This window comes from Nasonia vitripennis, chromosome 3 (assembly GCF_009193385.2).
Source record: "Nasonia vitripennis strain AsymCx chromosome 3, Nvit_psr_1.1, whole genome shotgun sequence".
Taxonomy (NCBI): Eukaryota; Metazoa; Arthropoda; class Insecta; order Hymenoptera; family Pteromalidae; genus Nasonia; species Nasonia vitripennis.
Window position 1 is genome coordinate 5,021,894 of NC_045759.1, and position 27,092 is coordinate 5,048,985.

Genomic DNA, 27,092 nt, shown 5'->3' on the forward strand with positions numbered 1-27,092 from the left:
TCATCGGGAACTTATTTCAGCCGTAGTGGCTTCGGGGCATTATATAAGCCATAATTATGCGAAAAACACTTCACGCCGCGAATTCGGATGCAAATTCATGACCCAGATTTCGGAATCTACAGAGCGAGCGCCCGGGAGAACTAGTCGGCGCGAGGGATATAATTAAATTAATTTACTCAACTGTTTGGGTTTGGCGGCGGCGGTGTTATGAGGGGTGGAGGCTTCACCTCCTCGCTTTCGACCTCGTCGTCGCCTCTGGCTATCTGAAAGTTGAAAAATTATCGACATTTTTTGGCTGATCCACGCCGTCGATGCAAGCAATTTTAGATCGTTATTTTTTTTGGTTAGGCGACACACACATCGATAGAGAGAAGAGAATTCACGGCTGAAAGAAGAAGATATTAGCGTTAAAATTAATACGGGTTATTTCGTTTTTAATATAAAGGTAAATACAGATATTAAATACGCCGTCCGCATATGCAGTGTGTTTGGAGAGCAGAAAACAGCTGAAAACATACGGGAGAGGGAGTATAATTTAGCCTTTCGATAAACAACGAGGACGAGCCTCAATAAGCCATTAATATTCAAAAGGTTTTTCCGCGCATACATACGTAATGATAATGAACTTTCAAACGAATGCGCGAAATGAATATTTGAATCAATCAACGGACGCATTCACCTTCGTAATGTGTGTTTTCGCATGTGCGCAATAATGTATAAAAGCAAATACATTATTTATTCATTGGCTTAACGTATACGCGGCAAACTTTGCCGACTGTTGTAATTACTGGGGAATCGTCAACTTCAGCAGCCGAGGGGGGAGAACGACGAGCGAAGAAAAAAGCGTTTGATGAAGTAGCCTCGGCCAGTAGTGTCTCTATGTGTGTGTGTGTGTGTGTGTGTGTGTGTGTTGTCAGAAAGGAAGAAAGACTTGATTCGACACAAGTGCTTCCAGTATCACAAGAATGACTGCACAAGTGTACGGAGAGAGAAAGAGTAGCGAGCCATCGAAGCGGCACTGTCAGTCTGGTGCCAAGAGTCACTCGTAGAGTTTCTCTCTCTCTCTCTCTCGCACTTGGCTTCAGACGTCTCGGCTCTGCCATGTGAATGCATACCCTCGAGCCACCTCGTTTTTCTCTTCCTCGCTCTTCGCGCATTTAATCGAAAATTCCTATTCCCTCTACTTCATCGTGTCCGAAGAGTTGCAGGAGTCGTTTTAGAAACTTGCACGTTTTAACTATATCGAATTGTTTAACGGGATCAACGAGGTGTCGTTTAAAACGGAATCACGTCTAGATTATGCAATAATTGCAGCACCCGATAGCTCGAGTTTAATTCACGCGATAACGGATCGATATACGCGCGCGAATAGCGCGGTTAATCAAAGCTTGTAAATATTTCAATCGCACCGCGGCTCGTCCCATCGTTCGCTCAAAGCAGCGCGTTCGAATTCGCTGCAACGAGCTAAAAATAGCAGCGCAGCTAGATCGAAAGAAACCCGCGAGATAACCGATAATGCACACGCGCAAACGTACATAACCTAAAAATTCGAGAAATAGCGCGCCACTCCCGGAAACCCCGAGCGCGTTTCCTCCTACAAAAGCTCGCGCGAGGAGAAAAATTCATTCCCGAGCGCAGTCCATTATCGGGAGCCGCAGCAATAGCGCCTCTACTCCTCCATCATATTTCCGGCGCGGCGCGCTCCTGTAGTTGTCAAAACCGGCTCGCTACCCCCACTCCCCGGATCACGTGACGCCTCGATATATGCGCACTCTTTCTCGGGCGCTCTCTGTATAGTGTATGCGGTATATATACACACACTTGCGGTCGAGTTCTCTCGGGGTCAGGGAGAGAGAGTGAGAGAGAGAGAGAGAGTCGAATGATAAATGAACTGGTGCGCTCGCGGAAGTCGCGCGGCCGAGCCGTGATTTTACGCGGGAAGAGTCCGAGGGGTGATTAATATACGAGCTGGGAGTGGACGGGAGGTGAGTAAGTAAATTGAGTCTCTCTGTATGTGCAGGGAGTCGCGATTAGCGCGACAAGCGACAGAGAAAGAGAGAGGGAGAGAGAGAGAGAGAGAGAGAGAGAGAGAGAGAGAGAGAGAGAGAGAGAGAGAGAGGATACGCTGCTTTGCTAAGTGTTTTCCAATAATTGTCAGTAATGAGGCGATAGATTTGGAATCGTTATAGGTAGCGCTTTTCTTAATGAATCGCCGGGAATGAATTTCTGTTTTTTTTTGTCGTCGGAGCGTTTTGATTGTTAGATTCTTTTTATAGAGAAAATTGACGATAATTGGGCGACGAGCTCCAGTGAAAATCCGCATCAGGGTGTTTGCCAGCGCTGCACGAAGATTCGAGTTTATTCGAGCGATTTAAAAATTCTCTTTCCGAAAAAATTCAGCCTCTCTCCAAAAAAGCACATCCGAGCCATGTTAATCAACAACGCCTGCCGAAGGCAGCAAAATTTATAATCCCTCGCATACACGCGCCTGACATCAAGTTAAATAATGAAATCCATCAGTTGCGCTGGCAACTCTCTCTCTCTCTCTCTCTCTCTCTCTCGCGTCGAGTCAGAAATTATTGATGCCCTTCGCTCTCGGCTAGTCCCTTTGAAATTCGCGCGGCGTCACTTCGGTCGAGAGATTAAACTCTGCGAGCGCTGCATTCTTTCGCTCCTCCGCGGCGAATCCCGTGACGCTTCAGAGCAGAAAGGTGGGGGGGAGGAGCTCGATCGGTGGCAAATTGCCACGCGAAGCGACACCGCCAGCTACTGTGTTTGTTTGTTTGCAATTTCGCTGCAACGCGGATCGCGCAAGCCTGCCCCCGAAGGGAGTTGGCCTGGGCGATTTAATCCGCGAGCTTGCGCGAATCAATTCGCGAGCTGCTATATTTGGGGAATGAAGCGACGCTTCGTTGTTTCCAGTGCCGAGAGAGTGGCTGAACGGATTTCCCGATCGTTTGCGAGCAGAGATAGAGAGATTTTTGTAGCTGCAGTGAAATAATAGCGTTTGTTAATCGCGACGAGTGTAAAGAATCGTATCAGGAAGCTTCTAACTTCAAAAACGGTAAAATTCGTTTACTCCGAAATACGACCGTTTGAAAATTACTCTTCTCCCGGAGAGCTGATATTGAATCCAAAATTATCCCCAAAAAGAGTTAACTCCCGGCGTTCGTCCAACTGCGCCGCTAAACGTATAAAGCTCGGCTCCGCGGTTAACAAACCTGTGGAGACCAACTCGATAAATTACGCGCGAGTAGCCGTTCCCTCCCCGAACGCGCTATCCATATATAGGTATACAGGTATATGGGACTTGGAGCTTTTCGAGTTTCGAGGTAATTAGATGCTCAGTCGCGTTATGCGCCGCGTATAGAGAAAGAGAGGGAGAGGTATACACATATATAACCTACCCTCCGATTCGAAGCTCTGCGCATCGCCCCTATCCTCCAAAGCCCGAATTAGCGTGCGTGGATTTATGGGTAAGAAGCTTCTAAGCTGTGTGTGGTTCCGGATATCGCGCGTTTCTCCTGCAGCAGGACACATTTTGCGTTTGGTGTTTTACTCGGCGAGCTTCTGTATACAAGTTCCGCGCTGTGAGTTTAAGCTCGCTTTTTTTTTGCGCTTGTTTATACCCACCGATAGTATGGAGAGGGAAGAAAAACAAAAGAGGGAATTCCCGCGCGATAGATATTTGAATTTTTGGGAGTATGTAAAGGAGATACGTCGCGCTCTCGCGGCGTACCTATATTTTATTCATTTATATAACGCCGACTTTTTTCCGCTGTTCCGATTCACGTGGATACGCGCGCGACTGAATAATTCGCGTTATTCAATGCACCGCGAACACCTGCGCCGAGTTTCGCGTATACGATCGGCTTCATATACTTTTATCCACGTCGCAGCCAAGTTCCTCGTACAGAGCTTAATCAGCCGTATTCGTCCCCGCTGCACATTGTCTCTGTATATAGGAGCAAATCAGGAGTGCAGGTCAAGACACGGACCGGGACATCAAAGCTCTCGTCTCTCAGGCTCGTCAAAGAGATTAAGTAAGATGACGGAGAAGTACACACACAGAGAGGAAGTCAAACTGACGAGCAGCGCAGTGCACTGCACTGCGGCACTTTGATCGAAAGCTTCGAGCTGTGCAGCCTCGATGAAGATCCTGATGACGCGAAGGTAGAGAGGGGGAAGTCACGAAAGAGCTTAATTAGATCTCCTTGTAGGGGAAATCGAGTTTATGGCGTGTACGAGGGCCTGAAGTATTGTTAGCCGTCGGTCGATTGCTTTTCCGCTGGCTCTGCACTCGACTTGTGGCGAGACTTTCTAATGGGGCTGCGCTTGAGTTACATGCGCTTAGCACCGTTTGCTGCGATTCTGGTTGACGTGTAAGGTGTATGGAATTCGATGTGCTCGAGATTCGAAGTTGGTGAGATAAAAAATTCTAAGCGAGCCATGAACAAATATGCGCCACCTATCGTCACTGGCCCGAAACACGGAGAGCGTTCAAGTGGCGGGGAAAGGGCCCTCGGAGGAAAATCACAATAATATAAACCCGAAGCATCGAAGCTGTGCCGCGTTCGAAAGCGCGGCAGCGTGAAAACGCTCCTCGTATACATAGCCGCAATCCGTGAACTCTGCGCGCTATATACGTTTAATCTCGAAGCTTATCCGCGATCAATCGTTTTGACGTGATTCCGCGCCGACTAATACTCGAATCCTCCGATCCTCCGCTGGATTACTGGCTTTTGCGCGCCCGCGCGCTATTGATTTTTATTTTCCCCCTCGATATGCATGTCCCAGCTCGCTGTTATACATTATGCAAACCCGGAAACGAATATGTCGCGGACAAGCGAGATTCGTTTTTAAAAATTCGAGTACAATACCTTCTACTCTCTTTGCTTTTAAAAGTTCACACCGGACGGAGCCTTAATTTGCAACTGTGTAACACTGCATAGAGTTTAAGGCTCTTCATCCGCCTTCTTAATTACTCCGGCGATCGTCGCGAGGTTATTGTAGACTTTCGATCTCGGCGTTTATTTTCCAAAAGCCGAGAACGAGTCGGCCGTCCGTTTCCGCAGCAGTTGGTCTGATAAGTTGGCTGTCGGCTGCGCGTACGGAATGTTGATGCCTTTAAAGCTGAAGTTCCGAATGGAGGAGGAGGAAAAAAGTTTCGACTCTCTTTCTCTCGTCGGCTACTTACTTATACCGAGTTTTATGCGCCGAGGAAGAGAATCGCGAGAGTAGCTGCTGCTGCTTGAGTTTCGCCATTATTTCAAGCAATTACATCATATTCGCCGAGTTAGAAGAAGACAAATAGCCGGTCGAAAGTTCACCGCCGGGCTTTGTGATTACTTTGTGTAAAATAGCAGTGTGTAATTTTGCAACGTTTTTCTTCTTTGAATTTCGATGCTTCTGTTATATAATGTTATGATCAAAAGCAAATATAGGCATCGCCAATCGAAGGCTTCGACTGTCTCTCTCTTTCTTTGGGTGATGGAAGTTTAAATATTAAACGAAAGCTCGACACAATCAGAGAAGCGCCAGCCAGAACGATATACACACACACACACGCGCATATATATATGTATGCCGCAGACATTGAAATGGGTTAAGAGGATTAGCACAAATGAAGTAGGTATAAGTAGCGCGAATTCACCGAATGCGCGGCACACAATCCGCGCGAAGCAGTCAATGGGTTATATTGAAGTATAATTCAAGCCGTGAGAAGAGCTTGCAAGCTCTTCTCGTCATTAGTTACAGGGGCGGAGTAAATTCATGAATTTGGCATATTCGGATTTTTTTGGATACTTTGGCGTCGTTAATTCTATGTTTCAAAGTACAAATATAAAAGTATCCAAAAAAAAAAAAAAAACGATGAGAACGACGGAACGTCTGAAGAGGCAGCGAGAAAAAAGTATAGAGAGAGTAGAGGGTGTTGGAGCGTAAACTTTCGGTGACGTTGCAGAAAAGTCGATTCCGCGGCTGTAGCTGCTGTGTGTGTATGTGTAATGGCAGATATAACTCACAGGTACGTCGTCGGGATCGATTTCTCCCGAGCCGCTGATCAACTCGTGATCCCCAGAGCCGTCTCCTCCTGAATAGAACTACAAACAGGCAATACAGAAAGAGAAAAAAAACGTGAGAGTAGCTGATTAATGAGGCTCGTAAATTAACCGCAGAAAGACAGCCTCGATGATGCTCTCTGAAATTGAATTTTTGTATACACTGCGCTGAGGGTAATGGATTTTTCAAAATTTACCCTCCTCCGCACGGATGAAAATTGATCGCGCGGTCTCGAGACTTGGAACGAATTTCAATTCGCTCGTCGGTTCCTCTCATACTTTAATCGTTAGCTGCTGGCGATATGGGCTCTAACAATATTCGACGTTTATAAAAAATATGTCGCGAAATTAAATCCGCCAGCTCACTATTATATCGATGAGCCGAAGGCGGCTGGTGGATGTAATTGATCAATCGAATAATAGCCGCGTCCCTTCCAAAATAAATCCGAAACTGATGACGATATAAGCTATTCCAGGACACATCGCATAATTTATTCAAGACTCGCGAAACTCGCTATAAATTCGCTCGGTCTCCATTAAAAGAACATTACACCCCCGAAAAATTCCCCGGATCAAGAACAGCCCCCCCGTTAAATTCGAGTTAGCCTCTTTCCCGATCGAACAACGCACCGCGAGAGAGCTCGACTTCGTTATCATTATTTCCTGCAGGTCGACTGCGACGCGGTAAAAAAAAACGTTTCGATACATTTTCCAGCTGCAGCGGCGGCCGGTAACAAACCTAATTAGCGCCCCGACAATTCGCTCGCTTTTCAAAAAAAAAAAAAAAAAAAAAAAAATCCCTCGCGAAACAAACGACTGCTGTATATACACGGCCGAGCGCGCATCCAATTCCCTCAGAAAACCGCTTAAAATCTCGCTGCGCATTAAAATAATTAATCGCGAGTCGAACAAAGCGCGTCGAGCCGGTATAACGAAACGGCAAACAGCCGAAAAAACACGAGCTTGACGAGCTGTCCAGGAAAAAAACAAACCTGTACATACCTATACCGGATTGTCAGAGAGCGTTGAAGAGTTCGACGCGGGAAATTGCGCTTCGGGAAAATAAATTCGGAGCAGCGCGAGCGGACCGCAAACCACGGCCGTCCGGATTCACCGCAGCGAGACGAGCGCGTCGGATTTTTCCTGGCGCGCGCACACGCTCTCGTATATAAATAGCTGGCATAGGTGCTACAGCCCTAAACAGTAAAGCAAACTGAAAAAATCGGCTGTGCACATGTGTGCGTGCGCGCGGCGTTATTACATCGATTCTTGGCGGCTGCGCTGCTCAATTATTAGCGGCGCGAGAAAAATTTCAAGCGTAATAAGGTTTTTTACGCGCAACGCGAGAGCTCTCACTCTCGCGTATGTGCATAGCCGAGGCTTCTCATGTAAATTTAGCCACTCACGTGTTTTATAGCTCCGGTGTGCAATATGTCTCTATGCGGCCGCGAGTGTGTGTGTGTACGTGGTATTATGCAAATTTTTGATGGACGTGTGTATGCGCTAGTGCATATACATATATATATATCTATAGAGAGCGGATCGAGTTTACGTATGCGCGGGGGCGTGGAAAAAATGCGCTTATTTAGAGCTGCGACGAGTTACGTTGTCGGCTTTAATTAGGAGCTGACGGACGAGCTTTTAATGAAAGGGTTATTATTGATACTTGTTATTTATTACTTTTTTCACTGCCGACGCGCCGTCGCGCGCTCTGTTAATTAAAACGCGGATCTCGCTCGCTTCTCCGATGGCGTATAATCCGTTACGCGCTTGAGGTGTGTATGTGTATAGGGAAAACAAATATTATGAGAGCGAGAGCCTTTTTTTCAGCCGCGTTTTAATTTTCCTTGCATTATATTTTTCTGCGAAAAATATCAATTAGATAGTAACGTTATCAGACGAAACAAATTTCGCGCGCGAATTTCATCTCGTCTATAATATATCCTATATCGCAGCGAGAGAAAATATGCATACGCCGCGATGTTACATTTTCCACTTATAACAAGACATCGACTGCGCCACGCGCAACTTTATTGAATTCCCAAGTATCATCCGCTTTTGTTATATACACGCGCGCGCGTGTGCGGTCGAGGGAGATTACAAGGGTGTATAAACGTCGAGTTTTCATATATTTTTGCCTCCCTTTATCCACTTTATCCACTGCACAGATACTCCGAGTCTCGTTTGAGAATTAAACTCTATCTTAGCAACTTTTTTCTTTAAAGTAAAATCCGTCCTTTTGAACAATCAAAGTCGCTCACGCGAATTCCTCGCAATTAACGCCTCCGAATTTCCAAGCGCGGAAAATGAAGCCGAAAAAGTCTCGCGCAGCTTTTCCCCCGAAATTTGTTTCCCAACATACATCCTCGCGCGAAAATTCACTCCACCATCAGCCGCGCGCTCGAATTCCCGAGGATTATATAACTTGTACGAATTCGTCCGAAAAAGCGGCGCATCGAACGAGGAAGCCTCCCGCGGGCAAAAAAAGGTCCGGAGTAGCGCGTAACAAATGGTCCTCGGTCACTTTTTCGCTTTCGCGCCCTGACTTTATTCTCCGCGCTCACATCCAATTTTCACGCTTCTGTGCACACGCTAGAGAGAGATACCGATCTCGTGTGTTCCATACGGTGTAACGAGCTGCTCGGGCAGCCCTTAAATTTTGATTGTTGTTATTAGCGTGAATTTTCATAACGCCAGGCTAGCTCCTTCTTTTCTCATTTTTGCCGGCGGCTTTATTTTACGCGGGGGGGGGGGGGGAGACTCTTCAAGCGTGTAATAAGAGGCATCTTTTCTCGTTCGCCTCGCGCTAACGCGCCGATTTCTTCTCGTCGCGTTGAATGCGTTTAAAGCGAAATTTCGGTTTTAGGCTCGTACGTGCCTTTCTTTTTTTTTAATTTTTTAGAAGTATACACGTTTTCGCACACTCGAGATGAGAAGCCAACAAAACAAGGCTGAGGCGAGCTTCGCATGCGTGAAATTGTGTTCCAGGAACAGGTGAATTACTGCTGCACGGAATATAACACGACTCCATTATTGCGAGACCGAAGCGCGAACTTGTTTATGGAAATAAAACAGCGGATCACTTATTTCGCCCCTGTTGGAGGATTCTTTCTTTTTTTTTTCTAACAAAACGTGTTAGTTGGATCCTGCATATAAACCAGTTTTTTTCCTGCTATGTGCATTCTTCGAATTTCCCGCCTCCATTAAGCTGCAGCAAATCGAGCAAGTTCCAAAAGCGCAAGCACTCAATCCACCTGTAACGGCTTTTCTCTTCTCTCCCATTATACGGCGCGGGGCTCAAATTAAACGCTCTCAATTCCAAAGAATCGCCCGGAAATACGCGCCTGGTTTAAAAAAGAGGCAGATATCCGATAAATTCGCAGCCGCCCGTGAGAGATTGACAAGATGCAACCTGCAGAGCAGCCCGAGTTAAGAAGGAGAGAGAGAGAGAGAGAGAGAGAGAGAGAGAGAGAGAGAGAGAGAGAGAGAGAGAGAGATATAGTAGGCGCAAAAAGCTACGCCGGCTAAATCGAATTGAAAACTCGAGCGTTCGCGCGAGCGCTAGGTAGAAAACAGCAAAGTTTTCCCGGGGAAAGCGACTCTATGCCGTCGGCGGGGCAAAGTGCCGGGGATTACCTCGTTAAAGCGGGAATCCCCGCGAGCGCGATTTGCAGTCATGAAAACTTGGCCTAACTTGTTTTCCAAGCAAGGCATATTTCGACGCGAGATTTGTCCGTGAAAACGCTGAAAGCTCGACGTCGAGGTTTTTTTTTTTGTTCTATTTTATTTTTCTGCGGCGTTATTTATAATAAGGCTCTCGATCGGTTATTCATGCGTCTATAGGGAGAGAAATGTTGCACAGATGTTGGTAGGCGTATAGACGGCTGTCATGGGATACGTATACGTCGAGTCGAGTTTCTGTTTTAATAAAGAAATGCGGAGAAAACTGGCGAACTATCGACAAGGTGTCAGTGGTAGCAGTCGTGATGGAAGCAGTCGACGTTGTAAGCGCGGCGCTCGTGTATTATTTGCCTTTGCTTTTCTGGAATATTTTATGCGGAAAGCCCTTGAGAGAGCGAGAATGAATAAATTATGAACGAGTATTTGTTTTTATGCTTGTTCGACTAACGAGCTAATTTCGTTCTCGTATATATTATGTAAACAAAACTGCGAATCATCGGTACACGTACCGGGACATCTGTATAGTAAGCAAACAACAAGATAATAACGCTGCAGTTCGATTGCGAGCGCGTTAATCACTCGTGTCCATTATGCAAAATCTAATCGGCCCAGAAACAAAAGCTTGTAAGCTACACCTCACTTATACCTGCAAATAATCTGGCCCTGAACAACAATCGACGCTTAATTAACGCCCCCATTAAACAAAGCCCGAAATCGCCGTTTTCATACTCGTTCTCGAATTCCGCGCCAAAAAATGGATGGTCACCCATAACTGCTTCGACTGTGAATATTTATCGACTCGGCAAAAATAAAAACGTTAGAGGTACACGTGATGTTGATCGAACTGCTCGTTACAGTAGACGAAAGCTGTCCCGTTTCGATGCCGAGTACATAAATTAATTTACAAAACAAATACATAGGAAGGTAATATTTGCCAACCAAACACACACGCCGGTCGATTTTCGGCATTTTACTTATTTGCTTTGCAACTTCCGATGCTTCGATGATAAAAACGAAATACCAGCCCTGAAATGCTTATATTTCCGCGAGTTAAAACGTCAGCATCGCCACTGGGGCGCACAAGGCGGGCTCGTGTAACGGCTTTGATAATTAGAGCATGCTCGGCCTCATCGATAATTACACTAGAGCTTCTCCTCGCGCGTACACACACACACACACGCCAAGGCCCACCCCTGATTTAATTCGAAAACATGCAGCAGCAGCAGTGCCGCTGGCCGCTTAACGATCACGTGTCGAAAGCCGCCGAGCGCCGATATAAATCCCGGGCTAATCGGCGACGGGGCTGAGCAAACTTTTGCCCAACGTCGTCGGCCGATCGATCGTATAGATATATATATATATATATATATATATATATATATATATATATATATATATATATATATATATATATATATATATATAGGCTGGTGTAATCGCGAAAATAAGGTATAATGCGATTAACGACGCGGCGGCGGTGAAGGAAAGTATTATGTGCGGACGTTTGTAATTCGAGTGGGAGTTCGAGGTATAAGGAGTGTGGGATTACTAAGTGTTTGAGGCGGATGATCGTTGCAGCAGGTATTATCGATTCGAACGATTTATCGCGACGGAAATTCATCCACGAATTCCGTATACGGATAAAGAATCTAAGAATCTCCCGCGCATATCGGGGCGAAAATTCCGATCTCGAAGCGTATCCACATGCGCGTATATAAATTAGCTTGCGGCTGAATTCAAAGCCGAATCCCATAGTCCCGCGCATTAGATCATCGCGGCGATTGGCCTTATCAAATGAATCCCCAATCGAAGGCTGCACGATTCGCCAAATCTAATGTATATACACCGATGTAGTACGTATACATATGCATAAACGAGCGAGTCACCATACTATGCGTCGCATACATAAATGCAGGACAGCGACGACGACGACGACGACGACGACGACCATGTACGTTCGAACTCACGTGTGTTTGCATTATGGCCCGCCATTCGCGGAATATCAATAAGCCGCTTCTTCCCTTCCGAGCCATCCCCTGAAAGAGTATAGACGATGATTTTACGTACACGCGTGATAAACGCTGATTTCGATTGTTTCTCGCGCGCGAGAAGTGAGAGAGACGCGATATAGAGTATGCGTGCACAGGATGCGTTCGATTCGATGTATATACAGGCGCGGGCGACGGTTATTATTCAGGGGCGTTCACGGCGTGCGCTGGGCGGAATATATCAAAGTTATATGCGCTGCAAGCTCTCTCGCGCTCTCCCGAGCTATTTAATTGGGTGCTAATGCGAATTCGATTGCCGCAGCTCTATACTCTATACTCTCTGAGCGCTGCGCAAGTTACAATTTCAGGAATGAAGACGCGCGCGCCATACTCGAACGTTCTCCTGTAATGAGAATTTTTACTTTTTTTTTCAATGATTTTTTTACAAATCTCAGCCGTTTTCATCACCCGCTCTTCCTTACCGAATAAAATTGCAATCTCAGCACTATATAGCAGTGTCCGTAGTGGTTACACACACGCGTATACATCTACTTCCCGAGCCCTTTTTCCATATCTCGCCAGGGTTTCCCCAATATCAAACGAAATTTCTCGGCTTCGCGCACACACACACACACACACACAAGGAGAGAAAATCAGATCAGCTAGAAATTCACGCGGCGGAACTCCCCGGGACAATATTCCTAGCCAAACGGCTCTTTTCCCTCTTATACCGTCCTTCGCTGCGCCTCTGCATTTTATCGCGTTCGGAGGCAGTTATACGCGCAGTGTGGGCCGCCGCAGATTATATTCGAGAGCGAAGCAAATCGGCCGATTTATCGCCGATGCTGATTCACCGCCTGTGTCTGACTCGCTCGAGGACGATGTTGCTGCTGCTTGGCATGTGTTATATGCGATGGAGATAATGATCGAAGTGTATGTGCTGGTGTAATTGTACGTGAGAGTTTTCGATGGAGTGTGGAGCAAGTAGTGCGGTAAATCAACAGGCGCAAATGAGATACTTTCAGGAAAGTATAAGTGGACCGTATTATGGATCGGCGTCGTAGCTCCGAGTGGTTAAAGTAAAAGTATCGACCGCGGCATTGAATAATTCATTGAAAAACGAGAGAAGGAGTCTCGACTCATTGCTGATGTATTATATAATATTAACGATTATACATCTGTTATTGAATTTCAATTCGTTCGTAACTCGTCAAAGCCGAGAGCCAATCGCGATGATATTAAAACGGATCCAATTACATTAAGAGAAGTGTGTAAAACGGCCAATGCAATTGTTGCGAATTTCAATGCAAACGTAATATGAATTTTGTTTTATTCGGTAATCCTCTGAATTCGAGCTTTGCTGCGTCGAATTTGAGCTTTGAGTTTTAACACGCCGTTGTGAATTCGCGCGCGGGAATCGGTCATTCGATTTCGATAAAAAATACACATACACACGATGTAAACTTGTGCGAGATTCGATAGTCCGAAATACGATAATAAATAATTCCTGAATGCGGTTTCGAATTTTAATGGAAAAAACTGTGAACGATGATTGTTCTAAGCAAATCCCTGTGTGCATAAACATTTTCAAGCGAAGATAGCTTTATCATCATCCGAAATGCCTTCCAAATTGAAATAACGCGATTGTTGTCTAACTCGATTCCAAAATTCGTCGAGTCTCATTACGCCTCTGATTCGTTTCTCCCCACGACGACACGATAAATTAACGAAATCAGTACGATTCAAATCGCATATTTCAGCAGCACAGCATCAAAGCAGTAATCCCCTAATTATTTATATTTTAAACCGAGTAGGCGAACGACCGCAGAAACGACGAATAAATTGGCACTCAGCCGTTAGAATTGTAAGTACAAGTTGATGGATGAAAATCTATGTATATTGCCCGCGAGTAACGCCAGTTTAATGCGCGCCGAAACGTCGATATTTTATGCCCTCTTAAAGTTTGAGAGGAACCCATTCGTCCAAGTCTCGCGCGTTGAGAGGAAAATCGTTAAGAGTATACCCTATTCCCTTTTATTTTTCGAGCTAGATGCTAAGGAAGAAAAAATATGCATAAATTATATGATTATAATTGCTTAATATTGATCTAGAATTATATCCATCAAAATATATAGATCTTACCATAAACTTTCATCATTACAGTATACTCACATCGAAATCTTCGTTGCACTTGACGAGGTCCTGAGGGAAGCCCAGATGTAGCTTGAGCGATTGCAAGAGGCCCTTGAAACAGACAATCAAGACATAGTAAGCGACGAGTCGATAAACAAAATGCGTCATTGCCAATGTTTTCTCTTGCACCGAGAGTCGTCGTCGTCGTCGTCCTACGCGAAAGCATAAATACAATCAGCGCGAGTTTACAGCCGCGTTACTTTGTCAAGCGAACACACAGAGCCGCTCGGCAATCAGCGACTAATCGCATAAAGTTCAGCCGCAGCCGAATTCGACACCACGTCGCGGTAGTGTCTATACACACGCGCGCGCGCACACACACACACCCATATACATACATATAACCCGCTTGTCTGCAGAGTCTCTCTCTTTCTTCCGCAAAATCAATTTCGCCGACGCGTTTGATCGAATCGCTCTCGAGTCGGCTCTTTGTCTTCTTCCTCGCTCCTCTTCTATTATTTCCGCGATGGATCTGTCTCTCTGTGTGGGTGGCTCTATATACAGAGAGGTGAACCGATGACGTTGCGCTGATCGACGCGTTCGGTGCGGGGAAAAAAGAAAGAGGCCGCGGAGGCGTCCGATCAAACGACTGATGGATTTTTAATAATCCTTTTTCGCTCGATACCCCCCCCCCCTCCCTGCGCTGCTTCTTTCGTAAGGTTGAATGCTGCGATGTGTATACAGCCAAGGAGATCGAACTTTTTTCCAGGCTTCTCTTACGTATGTATAGAGACGAGCGCTATAGCTGCGGAGGCTATTATATTTCGGAAAGTTGATTGGCACTTGGAGAACGCGGGTGTAATACACTGCCGAGCCTCCTTCTTTTTATTGATACTTGCGGGCGAAGATAAGCTCGGCTGCAAAAAAATTTCTATGGGTATAAGAATGGAATTTGCTGTTCTCGTTGGTGTTCGCGCGGCTTGAGAAATTTGCTTTCAACAAATTTCTGTTTATTGCAGTGGAAAAATCCTATCCGGCAAGTTTTCTGCTTTTTATTACCAAAGGAATAAAATCGTGAATTCTCTCCCGAATCAATTCAAGCCAACGCATGATAATAGAGCCGCAGAGCATCGGGAAACACACGCCCCCGCATGATCATCGAGGCCGAGTAAACGCAGAGCGAGCTGCATCAGCTACGAAATTCCTCTGCGCGCAGCAGTCGCAGAGAATTTCGTCAGCGTCCGATCGTGTTTTCATTCCATATCCACTACTCGCTGACCCCGATGTCTCGTCCAGCTTCTCCTCCGCTGCTTCGTCCTATTCCGCGACAGGGTTTAATCGATCGCCTGCAGCACTCGCAGTAGCCATTGATCCTCGCGCGTCGCGTCGCGTCACACGCTGGACATGCTTCGCGAGTTCAATTAAGCCCGGCGACGCCGACTCGATCGGTGCTCTGTACACACACACACACACAGAGAGAGAGACGCTAGTGGAGACTGGAAAAACGCGCGGGATAGGATATAGGAGATCCTTTTCTGTATCGTCGCGAAGATAGCTATTGAGAAGGATTTATCTTCGACTTTGATGCCGAGCTTATAGCTAAGAAAGTGTTTCCTCTTGAAATTTTCGGCGATTTCGAAGATCCTTTTTCGCTTCGCTCCATAAAAGTGGCATTAGTTTCACTTTTTCCGATATATATATATATATATATATATATATATATATTACGGCGATTGTTTCCGCGTCATATTTTCAGTATCGAGAGAGAAAAAGAGCTTTCCTTTGCCCGTTAAATTAGGAGCACACACGTATAGCGCCGTAGCGTGCAGGGCGAAGCCATAAAGCATACTTTTTAATTAAAGTTTTTATTTTTACGTCGTCGCTCGGACTGGATGCTTCCGAGCGGAAAGCGATTGGCTCTTTTGACGAGAGGAGAAAAAACTTCGATCTCTCCCGATACACACACACACACGTCGATGTTGTATATATATATATTTTTTCAATTATTTTTCACTAGAACGAACGAACTTGGAAATGCAAAATTTTAATCGCACGCGATACACCAGCCACTGCACACATCAGGCGCTTCTGGCCAACTGAGATATCCGATCACTGCGCGCCTCCTTTACATCGTCGAAGAAGAAGCAGAAGAAGAAGAAGGGATAGCAGAACAGCAAAAAGAAAAAAAAAAGGAAGAAGTGTGCCTTGACGCGCGTTGGCAAAAGTGGCCGATCCTTAGCCTACGCTCTACGCTATACATATAGTTAATGGCCATTAGCGTTCGCGGGGCGATTTTAAACTAGTTTCGCCGCGGACGACCAATTCGACGCCGATAGCGCACACAATGCGCGCGACGAGGCATTATCGACGCCGGCGCGTCATAAAGAATTCTTCTTGTGACGAGCGAACGCGTGTGTAGGTTGTGCAGCTTTGATGAGCTCCGCTCGGTTATTTCGAGTACGGGCTCCGCGTGAGTGGATCGACTCTTTACGGCCGGATTTTCGTTCGCCGATGAAATGGCGCTGCTCTCTTTTTAATGAGATTGGGGAATACTAGGCTCCGTGTGCCTGTAATAAATTGCTCATTTTTCGAAATAGACGCGCATAGAATCGACGATAGCGAAAAAGCATTGTCTCAAAAAGCCAATTACGCGCTACACGGGATCAAGATTATTTTTCACGCAATATCTCAGCGAGTGCACGAACAATTGCCATACCGCTCTCTATCTCCTCACAGCTCAAAGATCCAATAAGCCGAGAGCCGCCGCGGCAAATAAATCAAGAAAGCGCTGCTGCTGCGCGCGGCGTATTTTCCCTTTTAATATCCCATCCCCGAGCGTTTATTTGTAAAACGCGAGACATCAAAAGCTCGGGTTTATTTTTGGAATAAAAGAAAATAGAGGATAGGAGAGAAGAGAGAGAGAGAGAGATACGCGGCTCTGATTTCGCGGCTAAATGATGGGGGAGAGGAAAGGGTGGCGAAAATTGAAAACTGCGCAGTCGGGCAAGGAAAATAACGAGTCGCGAGACTCGCTGACAAAACACGTCGATCGGGATATATGGACGACCGCGGGGTCACGCGTGAACTCGTCTGCGGGAGAGAGAGAGAAAAGAGTAATTGGAATTTTATTTTCAATTTCTTTGAAATCTCACCTAGCTCAGCTTGTATCGAATATTAATGCACGTATTCTGAGAATTTCATAGGTGACCGAGTTCATTTTTTTTTTCAATAATTATGAAAAGAGCTCTGCGAATCATGCACGAGACATGAAGCTTTTACATCGCGCGCGATTCCTCGTAATGGACATTTCTTACGAGACGTCCACGCTTATTTTAATCACGCGGATGATAAATGACATACGATACATTTATAACGCGACGATTGCGAAAACTTGTGTTCGTCGTCGTCGTCGTCGTGGCCAAAGTTTTTGTTTTAATTAAAAATTGTAAGAGCGTAAACAAGTTACAAAGCCTGCGTACGCTTGGCTTCTGTATAAAAAGTTCAGGTGCTCTGGAAACTTGGCGAATTTACTTGGGAATTCCGTCACGCGCTTCAGCGAAATTTTTCGCGAAATGTTTTTTAATTCAACTTCACAGATGCAAACGACTTCCCTTTACAGTTTACACCCGCGGGTATACTCGTATACTCTTCCTAGAGTACGATGCATAAGCGAGCAATTCGCGCACACGTCCATCAAAACCTTAAAAATAACGGCGAACTCGACGTTAATTAGAATCACACTGCAGACTCTCATATACGCTCGCAGCTAAAGTGCTGGGAAATAAAACGCGTCGGCGCATTAGAATTTTCTATTTTCACTCCCCCGCTTTTCCAGACCAGACTTTTTCGGCTCTTGTGTCTCGAGGTCGAGTAGTCTACACACACCAGCCCCGCATTAGACGTGTATATTCGTACATCGAAGTAGTAGTGTACAGAGCGTCTGTTTGTTTCGTGGATTATTCGCGTGTGTGTTCCGTGCGAGTTGAAAACTCGTTCGCGTGACAGAAAGCGCGGCGGAGAAAGACAAAACCGAGCGGCGGTAACCTGGTGCGGAGTCGTCCCGACGAAATGAGATTGATGCGGTAATTCGCTGAGGAGAGAGAATTCGCGCGCAATTTTACCCGCTGGCGTGTTATACAGACTCGCTGTATACTGTCGGGACAGAAATTTTTCGACGAGCGAGTCGAAAAGTTTCGCTCGCTGCGGAACTTTTGCTGTAGGAGCTAGTTTATGCCACTCGTTCGCGGCCGTTGATTCGATGGACTGATTTATGGGGAAGCTTATATTTTCCGCTTTTTAACGCGGCGATGACGGGTATACGCGGTGAAATGAAATAATTAAACGCGGTATTTCCGGGCGCGTAATTACTTTTTCAGCGAAACTCGTTTACGCTTAAATTATAAACTCAGCGGATCCTCTATACTGACGTGAAACATGGATGCCTTCATTTTTGGAACTTCGCGAAAAAAAGCCGTGCAATATTACCAGACTCTCTCGAAGCCGCGCGTGAATAGAACAGCCGATTAATCATTCATCGACGCTTCCTTCTGTATACCGAAGCGTCGAAGGTGAGAAAATCGAAGCTGACGCTTTGAAAAATGAAGATATCGCACTACTATGGCGAAGCGTAAAATCGAGTTATATACGTATAGGAAACTTCTCATCTCTCTTCGCACGAAATATTCAATACGTCGAACAATCGGTCGAAAGCAAAGCTGGCTCGGAAGAAAGTTCCGACGACGAAAAAAGTCTCTCTCTCTCTCTCTTCCGCGTCAAACGGATTCTCCCGCTGCGCGATATTTCGGCAAAGTTTGTCGCCGCGTGACTGGCGAGTCAACTTGTTTCCTCGTCTCTCTTGCGTGAAATGCTCTTTTATCCCCGCAGCTCTCGACTAGAAGAAGCTTAAAGAAGAAAAACAAAAAATAAGGAAAAACGGGTCACGAGGTGATTTTGTACGGCTCTGTTTATCAATATTAAATTAGTCCCTCTTGGCGGAGGGGACACTATGAGACGAGGACGAAAAGCCAAATGCAAACACGGCGTGCGCGCGAGTCTTATTTTCTCGCAAATTGCGCGCGGCAAACTGAAAGAGGAAAAATATTAGCTTGGAAAAATGAAATTGAAGTAGTTTGCCCCCTACACTATATACACCCTCGCTTTGCCGGAGCGTTATGCATAAGAGCTGCTTCTTAAGGAACATTCTCCCCCCCCCTCTCTCTCTCTCTAAGGCGAATGAATTACGAGCTCGCGGGAGCTGCGCGCGTTTCTTCCTTTAATATGAGGAGAAAGAGAGAGAGAGAGAGAGAGAGCGTAGTTGTGTGCATATCAGCCGGTGCGCAGCGAGCACACTTTGTTAGAAATTCGTCCTATTTATGAAACGCTTCTCTCTCTCTCTCTCTCTCTCTCTCTCTTCCGGCGGCTCGTAAACAAGAAAAGGCAAGTCTTTGCCTCGAGCTGCGCTGTATACTTTCTTATACACTGCATCATATCCATTGTGTAATAAGCGGGCGAGCGTATTGAAATTCTGCGAGCTATTACACTCGCTATATCGATACACGATATTCGAACTTTGTGCCTTGTTTTCAGCGTCGATATCGTGGAAAACTAATTAGCCCCTACCTTTGCGCGTCGCGTCGTCGTCAAAGAGGTATATACGCGCGCGAAAAATCGGCTTATTTTTTTCTCACGCTTAAACTGAAAAAGTAGTATGTACTTCTCGATTTATACACCCCCGCAAAAAAAAGGCCGCGCGCACAAAAGCCGGAGGAAATCCTAAGCCGCCTCTTCTTGTTCTTTGACTTCTTCGCTCGATCGTTAATTAGAGCCTCTTGCAAATCCTCCGATCGGCTGCATTGAAAGTGCGCTGCCCCTTTCTCTTTTATATCCTTCGTTCTTAATCTCTCGCCACTTTTCCCCGGGGCTCGCATTGTTCTCCCGCGGAAAACGTAATCAAGAGCGAGGAAATTATGGGCTGTGTGTATAAGCGAGGGCTTTTAATTTTTTCCTCTGTGTGTGTGTGTGTGTGTGTGTATGTATCGAGCGATCGGTCTGCTAAAAAATACAGGCAATGGGAGAGGCATTACGAGCGTCGACGCGGGTTATCGACTGCTAAAATATGCAGAAAACAAAAATCGCATCAGCGCTTTCTGTTTTACCCCGCGTTTGCGCACAGTAGATCGTTATAAAAGAGTGCATATACAAGCAAGATTAATTATCGGCGATACCAGCGCACGCGTGGGTGCGATAACGTCGGTTATACTCCCCCGCGAATACCCTCGGCAAATAATGGATTAGCGGAGAGTGGGAGAGAACAGCACGTCATATCAGCCGGGAGATAAGCTCGCCGCCTACTACTCTATATACTTCTTCCCACCGTCGTCGTCGTCAAACAACGGCCGCTTCTCTCTCTCTCTCTCTTTCTCTCTCACTGAAAGGATCTCTCGCGGGAGCGCGACACCAAAAAGCAGCGGATGCAGCCTCACTAGCGACAGGAGCGCGAATATCAAGAATTCCGGGACAGACAGCTGCGCGCGCTGAGCTGTGCGCCTTCGGGTATTTAACTTTGTGCATTCAGCCGAGGAGAGCTGCTGCTGCTGTGTGATATATGTATTCCCTTTGAACCTCGCTTTATAAGACACAGCGCGGCGAACGATAAGTGGAGAGAAAGGTTTATCCCCGGCTCTCGGGTGAAGATAAAGCTCTCGGTAAATTTCGCCGGGAGGCCCGTTTTCTTGTACTTAAATTGTCGAGTAAAAATTACGACGCCAGATGGGAGCTCGAATTTACTCGCGCGAGACACACTGCTTCGTTAATCTCGACGGACGTCGATCAATATACGATTATTAATTTTAACGTCGATGCGAGCGATCTGCTCGAAGAGCCAATTTGCAAAAAGTCAGGAGATTTAATTACTCGATGCAGCTCTTTAACGTTGAAGCGACCGTTCGTCCGTGCAGCTCTCGGCGTAAGCCAATTTCATTAAACAACATCGAGCTGATTGAACCTCCTGGCTCTCCTGTTCTAATGGGATTTGATTTTCCCGCGTTTTTCGAAACACGCAATATAGACTCGAGCCTGTTATACGCGATCGATCTGTAAAAATCTGGGACGATTTTTCAAAACCTTCTCCCAGCAAGATCCCTAATCACGTCAGGTTACCTTACCCCCTCACACACATAACATAATAAAAGCCGAGGCGACATCCGCATCGGCGTCGAAATCTCGGGAAGACGTGGAACGAGCAAACTCCGACTCTATTAATCGAGTCCCCGACACCCGTCTCTGATGCTTACGACGGCGACGTAGAGGCGCCAGGTAAAGTCGGAGAGAAGTTCGTGCAGGAATCTTCCGAGCTGATTGAATTGAATTGGCACACGCTGACTGCCACACGTCACGTAGACGCGACGCGTAGTGTGCATTGGTCGTCTATCTCTCTCTCTCTCTCTCTGTACTCGCTCCCTTGAGCCCCTTGAAATTCGAAAAGCGAGCACGCACTGCCCTGATCGACGTTTGCCATTGATGAGGATATTTAGAGAGACGAGCTATCGAACGCGCGAGCTTTAATCGATGCTTCGGACGAGTGTATGCGCAGGATGTGTACGTGAGATGTTCGAGAGGGCGTTTTCGGAATTTTTAAGTATCGAGCTGGCAATTGTGAAACTAATTCTAAAGGTGTATAGTGAAACCAAAAGAATTGCAGGAATACTATTTTCTCGAGTTCTGCGTGTATACATGCTTTCAAAACTGTTTTCATAATTTAACAACCTGTATACGCGTGCAAACTGTGCGTAGCATAATTGCAGCAGAAATGATTCGCCGCTCCGTGAATTCCGCAAACAATTTATGTTGTTGGCCATAGTGTGCCGCGAACCGGTAAGAAAATAGCGTGAATAAGTAATGCCAGGGAAATTCTTTTCATTTGAAACAGTAATGAACTTTACACGCGCACACCGCGAAAGTATTTTTGAATTAAGGTTCACAATGAAACTAATTTACGGTATCATCAAGCATCACGTATTAAATCATCCGTTTTATTTAACAACAAATTTAATATCGCCTACTGAATTAAACACGTCGTCACCGCATCTAACGTTATCGTTCACACGTCAAGAACGACAAGCGAGTTCCTCGAATCAGAAATAAAATCGACCGCGAGAAGCCAGAAACAGAGGGAAGAAGCGAGTCGCGCTCGAAATTGAAAGTTCAAACAGACGCGCGCGCGCGCAGTATACACACAGACAGACAGAAAAGGCTACTCGTGTTCATCGAAGAGCGAAAACGAACGAACGGGGGAATCCAACTGCATCGGAAATCGCTGCTCCTCCTGCAGCTATACACCGGGATTCCTTTGAATTTGCTTGCGGGTCTAGGATGATTCGCCTACATACGTTTCCTCCTCGTGTAACGTCGAAGGCCCGCAAAATAGCTCCGGCGTGGAATTTGTAATGTCCGCCCCGAAACTTTGCGTCCGCTCGTGTACGCACATACTCGCGTGTATGCATGTGCTGGAAAGTTCGAGGGGGGAGGGGGTCGATGCTCGAGCGTTGACGTTAATTAGTTGGCCGCTGGCGAATAAACGCTTTTCCGAATAGCTCAGCGCGAGAGTAGACGTTTACAAGGAGATAGCGCCGGGGGGATTAAAGTCGAGAGTTTTCGGATTAATTTTGCTCGATTGTTTTAGTGGGGCGAATTATTTTTAATCGACTTTGGCGAAATTCGCGAGAAACTCGGAATAATAGTTTGGCCGTCGGGATTACGCTTTCAGCAACGCACGGGTGTATTTTTTCTAGAGGCTGGAGCAATTATTTTTAAGCCGCATCGAAACCGGCTTGCAGACGATCTAAAGATAAAGATAATACGATACTCGGAGATATTTAAAAATCCGATATGGCTGCCGTAAAGTCGCGTCAGTCAAAGCTTCGTATTTATACTACGGCTATATTCGAATCGAAGCACAGAAGCTTCGATATATACGAATATTTACACGACCCCGAGAAATACAAGCTGTTTTCGGATGGCTCTCTCGCGCAGCTAATGAACTATTCGCCACACCATATCACATATTCCGCGCGGAGTGTATATAATTTATAATAACAAAATTAACCCACGCATCACGTACTCGCCGCAACATATCCAAATTCGACATATCTAGCGCGCGCGTAGCATCGCAATTTCCCAACATTTCCTAGATTGCACGATCCACTGCCAAAATAATGCCCTGTAAATTTTAGCCATCAACAACAACGCAGCACATCCTCTGATTAGCCCGACTAGCAATATTGCGTATCATCATCTGCCATGGGTTTATCTCTGGCGAGTATAGTGGATAAATGCAGCAACGATAGTAGCGCTTAATAGAGGAGACTTTTTTTCTAGGTCGCGACGTCATCAGCGCGTCATCGTCATCATCGGCTACTTCGATCATCGCGGTATAGGACTATACTGTACTCGACGTAACCGGGCCACACGTATACGCCACCTTCCAGTCAGTCATACAGAAGGCCGATGGCTAACGCATACGTGTACACACTTTGACGAGCCGCTGATTCGCGCTACTGTGGCCCCTCACGCGAGCCTGTTAACACACATGGGCACACCGACGCGAGGTAACCATTCCGTCAATCACGTGAACGAGTTCGCGATGTTTACACGAATACATTACTGTAGCTTGTTAAATTTCGCTGTAATATACACCGATCGAGATGTGTATAAAATCAAGAATCGGATCTACCTTACTTACACGCGGCGCATCGCTTGATATCTACGGTAACGATCTCCCCTAACGACGTCTCAACCTAATATAATAATAATGATAAATAATCAGAGAGGGAAGCTTTGTGTTGCCGTCAAAGCAAACGGCGATGATATCGTTAGCTTACATTTCGAGCTTGCGCGCGCGCGCGCGCGCGCGCGAGAGAGAGAGAGAGAGAGAGAAAGAGGGAGTAAATATCTGTTCGAGACATCTATACCTTAGGTCGAGTCTATTCATTACCGAGCATAAGAGAGTTTGTGGATACAAGTTGGATGTATCGTCTAACTAGCGCGAAGATTCTCGAACAATAGATCAAGATAATCAGCTTTCGCGAACTCGATTCCCATAGGTCGCAAAAAAGCTCTCGCTCATTTCTTCCACCGAAATACAACACGTGCATTGAGGGAGATTACTCACTCGTGCGAGGGAAGAATGACCGGCGCTGTCAACGTTTTTTTCTTCTTTTTTATATGAAAAAAGCTCGAGAGTGTACTTTCATATTTCCCGCGCGCACTTTTACGACACTTTTACGCTCCGAACAAAGAGCGTTTTTATATAACAATATCATCGCGGCTCCTTTCAATGCCTCCCGCTGACATTTCCTATTAACTTAATTAAATCCGAATTGTAGTCCCCAGCCATATTCAGAATCAACAATATGCTCCATACACTGAGAGAGTATACAGCTGGTATGCGCCGTTCGAAATTTTTCCGCGCGCAAGCTCCATTAAACTGATTAAATTTCGAGAAACATCCACGAGATGCTCTGACCGAACTGTCGCCGAGTGGTCCCTTCGAAAAATATGCAATATTTCGACGAGCTATACACGAGTGTGTACGAGTTTGCTCTCTTTTCATTACATTGATAATCTCGTGCTTGGGCTGCTTTCTCCGAGAGGTCGTTATCCACATCTCGCGCGCGTCGAGTCATTAGCTGATGAAGCCGCTCTGCGCACGTTTTGATGCTGCTCGCGCGAGATCCTTATATGAACGCGATGAAGGAAGCCCGGTAGGTTTTTAGGATTCGTGTGACCCGATTTTTTGCAGCGATGATGAGCTTTTTCCTATATGTATAGTATAAAGAAATTCATTTTCGACGCCAAGCTGTGTAAGCTGTTGTTTCGCTTATAACAAAAGCTCCATTCGTCACAGCGGAGCGTTCATTCAGAGCGAGATGAATCGCAGCGGAGTGAGCTTGAAATTTTGATTTCCACTCTCCGATCAATCCTCTCCTCAGCGGAAGCATTCAGCTTAAGAGCCGCACATCCGAGCGATTGGAAGCTGAATAATTTTTGACGTCTTCGCTCGGAGTCCTCGAAATCGATTCACCGTTTAATACACACCGGCCAAAGTCTTACTCTAAGTATACACAAACAGTGAGAAAACGCTGCGAAATTACTACCCCGAGAGAGAGAGAGAGCAACCGCTCGAAATTAACCCACGCCTGAAATCAGTACTGTTTGATTAGCTAACTTGTCATGAATATTCAGCTTCAGCGAGGCTGACGCAGTTCCATCCCTCGGTAGGGGTCCATCCGCGCGACTGATTATATTTTCGATGTCTCGTCCGAGTCGAAAGTCGGACCGAAGGTGCGGCAAAAATCCAACCGTTCGCGTAGCTGAGACACGAGAGAAGAATAAAACCAACGACTCCCTCCTCCTTACGTGAAGTGAGCGATCACGCGAGTCGTTTCGATATTGCGCTAATTTGTTCGCGGCTGCAAACAGAAGCCGTTAATTACGAGCTACTGCCGTATACAGCGTCGGCATAACGGGCATACGTCAGCTGAATAAATTATGCAAACACGAGTTCACGGCGAGGCACGCAGAGAGCTGCCCCGAAGACGAATCTGCTGCGGCACAGCTGCGTATGCGTGACCCACGACGGTGCACGTGCGAAGAATCGTCGTCGTGCGGTCTTTGTTTGTTTGTTCGTCGAGCTTGGATTACATTGCGGCTGACGGATCGCTGGGACGCGCAAGATTAGCGTATATTTTTACCGGTTGGCAATAATAACCTTTCTATCTTGGCTTGTGCATTATTACCTCGTTTCGACTTAACTCGATCATTGCATTAAATAACGATCGTGTACAGCTATAAAAAGCCATCGGCTGCAGCGCGTAAGTGTCGATAATCATATTCGTCTTCCAAAATAAATCCACGACCCAGACGCCGATAACGAGATCTGCGACACTTTCAGCGTCCCTCGGTTATAACCGCGTTTCTATGCAATCCAATATTCCCTTTCAATTACATCCCGCAATAATACGTTCCTAAGAAAAAAAGCCGACCCACTCAACTCCATATCTGTACTACCAAAGCGCATTAAACGCAAGACATAGGAGGATCGAAAAATCGCTCCATTACCCTCTACCGCGACCGCCGCGAGAGACGCCATCCTCGCGGGCATCCCTCGAGGCACATAATAAGAATCCGTCAGAATGAAAAATCCCGCATCACGAGCCCCGAAAGCCTTTGCTCGCGCATCCGGCATTCCTCAGGCTCTGGTAAACTTCTTAGGGTCAGAGAGAGAGAGAGAGAGAGAGAGAGAGCTGCCTCTTGCGCGATAAAACACCGTCAGCTGCCGGCATACACACACACACGCGGCGCTTGCTCCGGAAAATTACCCCTACTACACCTCGGCTCGCATTTTCGGAGAAAAGAGCACACCCACGTGCGGCTCACCGCGTAGCCTCGTAAGGATCTCTCTCTCTCTCTCTCTCTTGGTGTGTACGTGCGCGTTACAATTTCCCCGGGCTTGACAAAAGTGTACGCGACACGGGTTGTATATGTGTGGGTGGGTGTAGAGTATAACGCTACGCTATAATAATCCGAGGCGCGGGATGTGTCAAGAGCGTCCACCGCGCGCAGCATTAATCCGAGCCGGCGCTATTTCACGCCAGCCCGTCGAGAGTGTTCCTCTCTCTCTCTCTCTCTCTCTCTCTCTCTCTTGCGGAATATGCGCAACGAGGATTTCTCTTTTTTACTTTACTTTTCAACCTACTACTATACACGTCGAGCTTTTCTTGCTCTTTTCGCCCCGGCTTCTTCCCCTCCTTACCTCACTCGTGCGGCGTCGTTTAAATTAATGCGTAAGCGCGCGCTCTTTTTCATCAACGCCTCGCGTCATCCTAGCTCTCTCGCGAAGCTGCTTTTCATAATACACACTGGAATATTGCCGTCGGTTAAAACACACACTCGCGCTGGAAATTAGCCGGAAAAAAGGCGACGCACTCGGGGAATGGATTCGATGCAAATCCGCTATCTCTAGCGCTGCTAGTGTGTCTCTATATACAGGTATAGAATGTAGGGCAGGGAGATCGACGCAGATGCGACTTGCGCGCATGCGAATTTAATATCGGCGCGCGCGAGCGCACCGGATGGATATTTCATTGGGACTTTGAGGGGCAGACTTGAGAGAGAGAGAGAGAGAGAGAGAGAGAGAGAGAGAGAGAGAGAGAGAGAGAGATAGAGAGAGAGA

General features: G+C 46.4%; 1 protein-coding gene across 7 annotated transcripts in view; it reads right to left on the reverse strand.

Annotated features, from left to right (window-relative positions):
- LOC100120859 (collagen alpha-1(XVIII) chain) overlaps positions 1–27,092 on the reverse strand; it is a 128,090-nt gene that overhangs the window by 17,347 nt on the left and 83,651 nt on the right. For 6 of the 7 annotated variants that reach the window (XM_016983448.3, XM_016983445.3, XM_016983442.3 and 3 more), the window contains exons 5-7: positions 13,901–13,972; positions 6,024–6,101; positions 182–263 (exon numbers count right to left, since the gene is read on the reverse strand). In XM_016983448.3, coding sequence (XP_016838937.1) covers positions 182–263; positions 6,024–6,101; positions 13,901–13,972 — 232 coding nt within the window. The remainder of the gene's footprint in view (positions 1–181; positions 264–6,023; positions 6,102–13,900; positions 13,973–27,092) is intronic. The other variant, XM_016983447.3, reaches the window with a different exon arrangement.